The sequence below is a fragment of the Azolla caroliniana genome, unplaced genomic scaffold (assembly GCF_043228905.1).
Source record: "Azolla caroliniana isolate FFs.n. ecotype wild unplaced genomic scaffold, voAzoCaro1.0.p SCAF_4, whole genome shotgun sequence".
Classification (NCBI taxonomy): Eukaryota; Viridiplantae; Streptophyta; class Polypodiopsida; order Salviniales; family Salviniaceae; genus Azolla; species Azolla caroliniana.
The window spans coordinates 7143248-7154056 of NW_028230439.1; the positions used below are offsets into that span (position 1 = coordinate 7143248).

Below are 10809 nucleotides of genomic sequence, written 5' to 3' on the forward strand. Positions count from 1 at the left end.
TATTTTTTAGAAAGGTAAATAATTTTCAAATTCTAGAAGTATTTAACGTACTATACGTATTTTACGTATTTTATAAGTATTTAAAATATTAAGAAAACGTATTTAACGCATTTTTAAATTAGAAGGTACTATACGGGTATTAATACGTTAAATACGTATGGTATCCGTACCGTACCTAACGTACCTAACAACCTTGGTATCACCTCAATTTGTCGGCAAATGTTCAATACATCTTGTATCATCTCCTTCCATAGGGCAAAGTTCTTTCCATCGAACTTCCGGATTTCTACATTTGTGCTAGATGTAGAAACATTCTTCTAGAAGTGAGATTTTTTCTAGCTTGGTCTTTTCTTTTAGTCGTTTAGCTTCTCTTCTCAATTTTCTCTGTTTGTTGCCACAGGACAACAAGGTTGCTCTGTTACCACTTGTTGAAGATAATGTGGTGGTGGTGCAGTGGAATATGACGTTGAGGACTTGTAGTAAGATGTGTACAACAAACAACATAGAAAGATCTAGCAACAAGATAAGCAAGATAGACAAGAAGCTCTAATGGAAACTCTTATTTCTCTCTATGAGAACTCTCACTTTACAATGTTACAGTTGGGCTTATATACTCAATCCCTAACTTGGGAATGTGTTCACACTCAAGATACAAGAGTTGGGTGGAGTCGGCCTTTTATGCCAACAAGGCCCTCTTGCTCCATGTTCTTGTGTTATAGAATATTGCGGCCAAGCTTAGAAGAATATTGGAACAATTGAATAGTGCCTTACAGAGTTTTCCATCCTAGTTCCACTGGATCCCACGTCAAGTTTTTCAAGTTGTACCTTCCAAGATCCAAAATTTAGAAACTGCATCGTTTTTATAGTTGTTTGGGTCTACTTCCCATTGTTTTTTTGCATCTAGTAAGTGCTCTAATTGGCATCCATTCCTGAAATTCTACCATTGTGGTAGAGCTCTCAACATCTGTATTAGCTCATTTAATGTCCTATATATCCCTTGTGGCATTAAAGCGCCCCAACCATTTACACCCCTCAAAGCCACGTTCTAACACATGAGTTTCCCAAGGATACATCCATATAGCGTTTTTTATGAGTGTTATCATTTTCATCCATTTTATATTGCCAATTTCCATTATATTGTTGATTTCCGGTTGGTTCTCCAACACTTAGCCACTGTGGGCCGCCATTGCTTTTCAAGATCTGCCCAAGAAAGTCACATCCATTCCCAACATTCTACCACCATATTTGATCTTTGAAGACAATAATAAAATCCATCTTTGTTTCATGTTAAAAATATCTCTCTTCCCGCCTTTTGATGCCATTACTTTTAAAAGTTATATGTTAGCACCTACATTAGAGTGTTCATATAAAGATTTGATTCAAAATGTGGACATACCTCCTACTAAAGCATTTGTTGGTTAATAGTGATATACTAAATAGAAATGTCATGAAATGGAATTTTGACTATAGACAGATGTTAGAATTGGCCGGTCACAACTGGTTTCACGTTCGTTTGCAGGTGCAAAGAAACGCGCGAGATAGATACACAGACAGAAGACGACATAACAAAACGAAAAACAGAGACACAATATCTAATGTGGAAAACCCGAAAGGGAAAAACCACGGAAGTCTTCGAACTCTGAACTAGATCACTATAAGGGGAGGGGTACAACGAGAAGCTCCAAGATAACAACCTTAAGCTCTCGTTTGTCACACAAACGGTTGAAAAGTTACTCACTCTCACTCTCTCTCGCTATCTCTCACCCTTACACAGTTATAGAGGCAACTACCTTCTGTGTAACTATACAATAACATGCACTACTAACCATAAAGTTGCCATAGTTGTATTTATACATATACAACTTTTTGGCTATTTACATACATATCCCACAAGGGGCACATTTAGACTATTTACATATATGGTCTCCCGATTTTGGTTTCGGCCTCGGCCAAAATACTTATTGACTCCATCCGATTCGGTTCGTTCTCTTCCTATCCGGTGGGACATGTTTCCCAACAATAGATTCTTGCAAATCATATCTTTGTTAGTACTCATACACTAAAGAAAAATGTCACTAGTAGAGAACGATCGGCTTAAATCAAATTGATCCTTGTTTATGTAGAAGTAGGGTATTTTTCCAAGCAATATTTTCAATTGTAATATCAACAATCGTTATTGTTACGTATGTATATATAAATGTCAACCAAGTTAACTAGATTGTCTTGCTTTTCTTTACTGATCACACGAGCTTCCCTTCCAATGTTAATGATTTTTCCCTATTGCAAATATTTCTGGTTGATCATCTACACAAATGAAATTTGCTTGCCATTTTAGTGAATACAAAGACATATTTGATGGTCCTTTTTTCAATTAATTTATTTTGCTTCAATAGAATCTTGTACTTATCAATATTGCATCTTGGAATATATATTCATCAAGCTACAAGATATTTCAACACGAAGCTGCCACTGTGTTTGTTGCTCCTCCATTCACTAAAAGTGTCCCGGCTCTTTAAAATTTCTTCATTTTGATAACAACATATAACATAATAGTGTAATATAATACACAAAAATGAGAGACTTTTCAAGGGACATGCTAATTATAAAGGAGACCGTGTAAGCTACCTTTTCTTCTCTCTTTGCTTTTAGACATAAATGAATACGAATGGACACAACTTTTTTTTTAAAAGTAAAGAAAGTTGTGGATACTTTAGATATTGTTGATGCTCAATGATGGTAGCTTTGTTGCACAAGCTTTTGATGATCCTTTTTCAATCCCTCCTAAAAATGAGTGGTAACTTGTTTGTGTTGTGGAAGTGTTCTAATTTTGCATGTGTTTCAATGATAGACTTGTGGAAGTGTTCTAACCATTGATGATATTTGTGTTGTGGAGGTGTTCTAATTTTGCATGTGTTTCAATGATAGACTTGTGGAAGTGTTCTAACCATTGATGATATTTCAATGCCAGAATTGTACAAGTTTAGTTTTTTGGTTTTGTAGGCATTATGTGTTTAATTTGCCAATTTATGGAAGGATCTAATGATTTACTTTGTTTCAAAGTTACAAACGTTGATGATTTGTTTGATCTAGTTGTGTAAACATCATGGATTAACGCATTGCAACTCTGGTGCATCATCAAATCTACACAATAAAGCCTCCCTTATTTTGTTGGTACTTCCATAGAAAGAAAAAGGAGAGATGCAAATAATAATTAATATAAATGAGGATGAGCTATATTCATTTTAAAAATTACCCTTTTTCTTGAAATTGTAATACTTTGTGTTATTATAATTTCGTTACTTTTCTCTTTCACAACAAATGTTGTTGAAACACAATAGCCATTTGGATCTATGATAAGGACTCACCTAGGATCTATAAGGCAATCGACATTGTCCAAGAAATTTGTAGATATAGCATGACTATCATGTGAAAGGTTGGATCTAAACATGAGGATAAGTGCTTCACGAACAAGTTTCATAGTTGGTCGATCTTTGGGTATTCGGCTACTACAACGGATGCCCATCTCAATCACTTTGGCCGCCTCATCCCACACAGATGTGTCCATTTTAGCGGCTTCTCGTACTGATCCATCCACGATATCGGACACCTTCCCATTCTTTAAACTTGTTTGTGCCCACATGTGAATATTGCTCATTCCTGCCTCGTAGAGATGCGTGCTCGTTGGTCTCATCCCAGTTACCAGCTCAAGTAATAACACCCCATAGCTATACACATCTGCCTTTGTTGTTATCCTCGACCCTGTTGCATTCTCTGCGTGTACAAATTTACATTTTTAGTGGTGTTCTGGGAATCAAAAGGAAAATAATTATCTGATCTTTGTTTCTTATCTATACCTCATGAAAAGTTTTTTTAGCTTGTGAATACATATTGATATGACTTATCTTTTAATGATTTCAAAAAAGATTTCATGGAAGGAAGTCTTTATTTGTTTATAAGGCACTCAAAATTATCTACAAAGTAGTGTTAATAGGTGACAAAAGTAATGTTGTGGATGAGATTAATAATAAAATAATTACAATGGGGTCACAAAGAGGTGGATGGGTGAGTGTGGTTAACCTACTAAAATTTTCATAAACAAAAGCTTGCTTGGGCTCATGGCTAGATCAAACGCATTTGAAAACCAAAGCCGGATGGCCAACTAAAGGCTTTGTGATAGACTATAGCTTTATTCATCGGTTGGCCAGCCATTTACATGTTGAAATATATGTGTCAACATGTATTTTTTTCTCTTTCAATTATTTGTTGATAGGTGTTCTAGTCAGTGCATCTACTAGATAAATGTGAATCTAATCGAAGGTTCAATTGACACTAGATAGGCATAAAGATGTAAAAAGCATGTTGAGTTAAATAGATGTGTACCATTCACATTTGTAGGACAATGAAGCTTAACTTTCTATCTCTAGTCTAATGATTTTGTATCTACATTGTATGCTTGTTGGAAAAGAAATTCCTTTTCCACGGTCCCCAAGTAGTACACTAGAACACTTGCCTCTATAAAGTCTCTCTCAAAAGAGCATTGTGTTTGCCACTCTTGAGATAGAGAGTACACTTGTTCTTGTCGTGTAATGAAATGCTACATTAGCAATAGACAATCTTCTAGTGGGAAATGGCTATCGAGTATTCTCCAAAGGCAATAAAGTGTCGATTAGATTGCATTTCCAGCTAAGATTGTTTACATTAACAATAGACAATCTTCTAGTTGGAAATGGCTATAGAGTATTCTCCAAAGGCAGTCAAAGTGTCAATTAGATTGCATTTCCAACCAAGCTCCTGAATATCGGAGTTTATGATCTAGCATTGCAAACTTCTCTAAAGAAGGTAGGGCAATCCTTGTTAGGTGATGGCATGTTGTTGGTCACCCATGGACGTAGCTACGTAACATTTCGGCTTGCCTAAAGGATATCATGATATTGGAACACTAAGTGAGCAAAAAACATGATAATGATAGTGTGCCCCTTCCTACATGGGAAAAATATCAAGAAACCATCATCACCATCTTATGATTAATCATGCCTTGTCGAAAAATGGGAAAGTTAAAATTATTGCTCATATATATATATAACCCTACCTGGAGCAACATAGCCGAAGCTCCCTCTCAAGTTAGTGATGGTCATGCCTCCATTGTCATCATGTTCGAGGAGTTTCGCGATACCAAAGTCAGCAATTTTGGCCACCGTGTTGGGTCCTCCTAGCAATATATTCTTTGGCTTTATATCGCAATGGATGACCGGTTGCACGGATTCGTGATGCAAATACACAAGACCTTCAGCAACGTCCAAAGCCACATTTTTCCGGTCTTGCCAACTAAGTAGACTCTTCGACCCCACACCATCTTCTTCGGAGGAATGCAAATGTTCGTCAAGATCACCTCCTGCCATGTACTCCATTACCAACGCCTCGTGTTTCACATCGGGACAATACCCCAACACTTTCACGAGGTTTCTATGCCTCATTTTGCACACGGCCATGAGCTCATTCATGAAGCTTCTCTTCGCCTCCTTCTTGTCGGGGCCCTTCATAGCGAGTCTCTTAACGACAACTATCAAATCATCGTGGGCCCCAAACTTGTCCCTAATCACTCCTCTGTAGCATGTGCTCGTGCCCCCGACCCCAATGATATTGGCCGCATCGAACCCATTTGTCATAGCCCTAATATCTTTTGCTCTCCATATTTTGAATTGTTGCTTCATCTCGATGTGGCCGTAGGAGTCGGGAGAGTCCTCCCCGGCCGGTCGACCAATGGAGCTGATATAACCATAGTGATACAAGGTAGCCAAAAGTAGTAGCAAAACTACAGCAATTGGCACACATACAGATATAGCTATGACCATTGTTAGCTTCTTGGAGAGGGGATTTTGGGAGGGATTACTATTAGTACAGGGTGTATTGAGTAGGGGGTAACCACAAAGGCCAGGATTTCCAATCAGTGATGATGCAGATGAGTTCTTATAGATCTCAATATCAGGTATTGCCCCTTGGAAATGATTGTAGGAGAAATTGACATAGATGAGATTGGTGAGGTTCTGAAGGTATGAGGGCAGTGAGCCCGACAGATTGTTTTGTGACACATCGAGATAGATGAGGCCGAGCAAACTATCGAAATTGGAAGGAATCTCTCCCTCTAGCATGTTCATGGATAGGTTCAAGTCCTGCAAACCTAGGCAATCTCCAAGAGCTTCTGGTATTTGGCCCATAAACATGTTGTATGCTAAGTTCAGCTCCTGCAACATCTGCATTCTGCCCAGAGAAGAAGGGATGTGGCCCGATAAATTGTTGAAGGAGAGATCGAGTGTCCGAGTAATCGTCGAGAGGCCAGCCAATGAGGCCGGGATCGTCCCGTTGAACATGTTCCCAGAGAGGTTCAAGATATCTAACCCATCCATTTCACCGAAGATATCCGGTATTTCGCCATACAGACCATTATATTGTAAAGAGAGATGATTCAAGGACACAATCTGAGAAAAGGTCTCCGGGATGGTGCCTGAGAGCTGATTATATGACAAATCCATGACAGAGAGGGAAGAGCAACTGGATAATGCCGCAGGGATTTGACCCTCCAAACTGTTTCCTTGCAGTTGAATGCCTTGAAGCGTCTTCAATCGGCCGAGCCCCAGAGGGATCGGCCCATAGAAATGGTTAAAACTGAGGTCCAGATTCGAAAGGGAAGACAGTAGTCCAACTTCCTCAGATAAGGTTCCCGAGAATTCGGCCGAATCGAGGTAGAGCTCGAGCAAAGTGCTTAGGTTAAACAAAGAATGGGGTAACGATCCTCCAACTGATGTACTGTCCAAAGCCAAACGCTGAATGTTGGAGCATCTCCCGATCGAATCCGGGATAGTTCCCGAAAGCCTGTGATTGTTAGTGAAGGAGAGCCATATGGCCGTCTGGAAAGCCCCGATTTCGTCCGGAACATGACCGGATAGGTCGTTGTATCCGGCTTTCAAGTAGATCAATCTCGTGCAATTCACGATCGAAGGGGGCACAGTGCCATTCAGTCCGTTCTTGAAGATCCGTAGCTCTTCCAAGAATGCGAGGTTTCCGAAGGAGGATGGGATCGGCCCGCTGAGGAGGTTCTTGGACACATCGAAATAGGTTAAAGGCAAAGAAGAATTGCCAAGAGAGGAGGGGATAGAGCCTGTGAAGCCATTGTTTTGGAGCTTGAGTATTTGCAGGGCCGGGGCGTGAGGGGTCCAATCGAGGGGCAAAGGTCCCGAGAGGAGGTTATGGGAGAGATCGAGGGATCGAAGGCTGGAACAGTTAGCGAAGGTGGAGGCTTGGATGGGTCCCGAGAGGCCGGCATCGTGAAGGTGGAAGACCTGAAGCTTAGAGCAAAGCCTGTCAAAGGAAAGGGGCAAACCTGTAGTGATGGCGTTGGCTGAGAGATCAAGGAAGGTGAGAGAGGAGAAGTTTGTGAGCAAAGTAGGGAAAGGGGAGGAGAAGGAGTTAAAGCTGAGATCAAGGTACTGAAGGGTCAAGGAGGAAGAGGCCGAGCAGTTAGGGGGTATGTAAGCTTTAATGGATCCTGTGAACAAGTTATGGCTGAGATCCAGGTGAGTGAGGCTACTGCAGAGGATGTTAGTTGCTGCTGGGATCATGTCAGCATCGCCTCCGTCCAGAATGTGGCCATGGAAGCTATTGTTAGAGATGTTAAGGAAGGTGAGATGTGGGGAGAGAGATACAAGTGCAGAGGTAGTGAGGGTGCCTTGCAACCCTAGAGAAACTAGGGTTATGGAGGTCACAACATCCAGATATCCATTGCTGCCATGGCCATCAAGATCGCATATGGTGGTGTTACATCGGATTCCTGGCCAAGTGCAGTAGTTGGGGTAATCAGGGGAGGTGTGGTTGCTGCTGACCCAGAGATCTAAGGATCCGGTAGGGTCTGATGTGATCCCATCTTTGAATGCCATTAGTGAGGAGTGGATGACATGTGTGTGATTGCAGCTAATGCTGCTGCTGCTGCTGCTGCTGCCATAAGCGTAAGGCGCCATGGTCATCATCATCAGAAGCACAATCATCATCATCATCATCATCAGAAACCCTAAAAAATGATGATGATGATGATGATGATGATGCAGGATTTGAGGAGAAGAGGGATGGTTGAGGCAGTAGGAGCAGAGATTCGCATCCTTTCGATTCTTTTTCGATTGCAGGAGATGAGCAAATCAGGATAATCATGAATGCGTGGAAACCATCAATCCATGGCGGCCAAGGATGTGGTAGCAGGGTGTCCAAAAGGATATATGTAATGTAATGTATACAGTATACATATTACAGATAGAGAAGAAGAAGACGAAGACGAGTGTCACACTCCCAAAAATTGACCTGTATTCCTTTTCTTCCATACAAAGTACAATAGACATCCTTTAAAACAAACATACACAGTGGCCTTAATTTAAATTTGACGGGTTAGTATCAAAAAGTTTTTCTGACGGACATTTTTTAAAGATGTATGTCATACCATATCTCATAAGATTTGCAAAAAACTAGCATGTCATTTCAATTTGACATACTAGTTTTAAAAAATGAAAATCTCTATATATAATACTACATTGTTATTATAGATGTCATTACTATAACACAAAGATACACAAATCAGCATAACTACCTCACAAAGATAATGAAATACATAAAATAAATATCGTGTAAAGTTATTTTTTTTTAGAAAAGAGTTTTCTTTTTTGAAAAAAAGAAGGAAATCAGAGTACGTAATATACTCGAATGAATAGACGAACATTCTTTTTTATATGAATGCAAACGAATGCGTATGTTATCAAACATTCTTATGTTTTTATTATTATACATTTTACCTTAACTTTCTGACCTTGAAAATTGTTTTACCTTAAAATAAATAATGGATACAAAAGTATGGTATTTACCATACCTCAAGGGTGTTTATCATACTCGAATGAAGGAAATGTTTTTGAAAAAAGAGGCTATTTTTTTGGAAAAAACAGAGGTTATTTTGGGAAAAAAAGTGGTTATTTTTTTAGAAAAAAGGTTATTTTATCGAAAAAAAAAGGTTAATAAAAAAATTAAGTTTTAACTTAAAACTTAAAACATTAACAGAAAAAATATTTGCCATGGGGCCGCATGTTAGGGTACAATGTTAGTTCAGTAAGAGAGTGGGATGTTTTCAAAATGAAGAGGAGGGAGGGTCAGTTTGGTAGCATTTCTTGAGGGCTTGAGAAGGTGACCCAACTGATAAATAAGGCTGTTGATGGTCTAGATAGGTTGGATAAGGAAGAGGGGGTCTGGTCTGGGTGGTTTGTAGGTGAGAGTGATGGACAAATTATCCGTGGCAAGTGTCCATCTAATGAATATCGTTTGTGGGGAAACCTAAGTGCTTTGTCCGACAATGGTCAGTGGTTGGCAGTGCGGGTGGCAGTGTTGGAAGGTAAGAAGTGGCAATTAAACCCAGACCCAGGGAAGCTAGATAATGATTGTAAACTATGGCTATTGGACAACAAGCCTCTACATGATTTGGAGTGGGATCCACGAGAGGTATGGTGGCAAAAACCGGGAACGAACAAACTGGTGGGGTTTTTTGATTATAGTACTAAGCTCGGAAGGCAAATCATTGGCTCCAAATCAGTGGGTGCTGCTCAAACTCACAATAGTTGGAGGGATAAAGGCATATCAGATGACTTGTTGAAGTCGTTTTGGCGGAGACTATGGGCATCTGATATGCCAGAAAAAATCAAGGTGTGGTTTTGGCTTCTTAGTCATAAGGCGTTACCGGTAGGGGAGTGGATGAGGTCTCGTGGTGGGGAGGCTGGTTGCCTGTTATGTGGTCACTCTTTGGAATCGATACCTCACTGTTTTTGGAATTGTGCAGAGGCAATCAGCATTTGGGGTCGAAGTCTCAGGATAGTGGCAACATGCGGGGTGAATGGGAGAGTTGTGTGGGGGTCCTTACAGGGTTTGAAACTAACTAAGGAAGGTTGGGCGGAACAATTAAATCCACATGGTCATGGTTTTATATTGCAGGGCGGCAGTGTATTCAAAAGTGTTGGAGTAGAACCTGGTACAAACTCTGGTTTTTTTGAGGAGATATGGATGTTGGTGGCATGCTTCTCGGTCTAGCACATTTGGACCAGACGATGTATGTTTGTTTTTCAGCAACGAAAACTCCCAAGCGGTGAGGTGTTGCTAAACATTTGGTTCGAGCTGGTATCTTGGCTGTGCGGACAGTACAACTCAATTGAAGGGAACTCGGATGCAGTAGACAGGGCTCGCTCAAAGTTTTTGCTGAAATGGGGTCGCTCTCCTATGATGGTTAATTCAGCGTCTGGTCCTAAATGGAATTACCAAGCATCAAGATGGCTGTTTCCGCCATTGGCTTCGTTGTGAATATGTGGTCACCATGGTGGTCACTATGTAAAAAGAGGCAGTGGGTTACTCTTGTTGTAAATAGTTAGGTGAGGATTATGCTGTTTTGATTATGGCTGTTCTTCGATGTAATTCTTTTGCTAACTAATGGGAAGTAGTGTTTTTTTTGGAAAAAAAAAAAAAAACTTAAAACATTAAAATCAAACCTAAAGTTTACACTCTAAGTAGAGTATTTAATAAAGGTTATTGTTTAAAATTTCAATCAAATTTAAATTAATAAGCATGTTATAAAAAAACATATAATATTGTGGGATCGCGTGGTAAAACCACATGGCTAAACCCCTCACCTAACCCAAGTAACTATAACCAAGGTTAGGAGAGTTATACCTTAGTTTAGTTAGGGGTTAGTTAGAGGTAACTAGAGGACTAACTATAAGCATGCCAAGATAACATAAG

The 10809-nt window shown here is 39.8% G+C and overlaps 1 protein-coding gene across 1 annotated transcript; it reads right to left on the bottom strand.

The window, feature by feature from the left end:
- Nucleotides 1-3193: 3193 nt before the first annotated feature.
- On the bottom strand, nucleotides 3194-8067 carry LOC147865002 (uncharacterized). The gene is made up of 2 exons (XM_087317692.1): nucleotides 5090-8067; nucleotides 3194-3771 (listed from the first exon to the last, which is right to left on the bottom strand). Exons 1-2 carry the CDS (start codon nucleotides 8052-8054, stop codon nucleotides 3362-3364), a joined length of 3375 nt encoding a protein of 1124 aa, XP_087173818.1. The 5' UTR covers nucleotides 8055-8067; the 3' UTR covers nucleotides 3194-3361.
- Between the last annotated feature and the right edge of the window lie 2742 nt (nucleotides 8068-10809).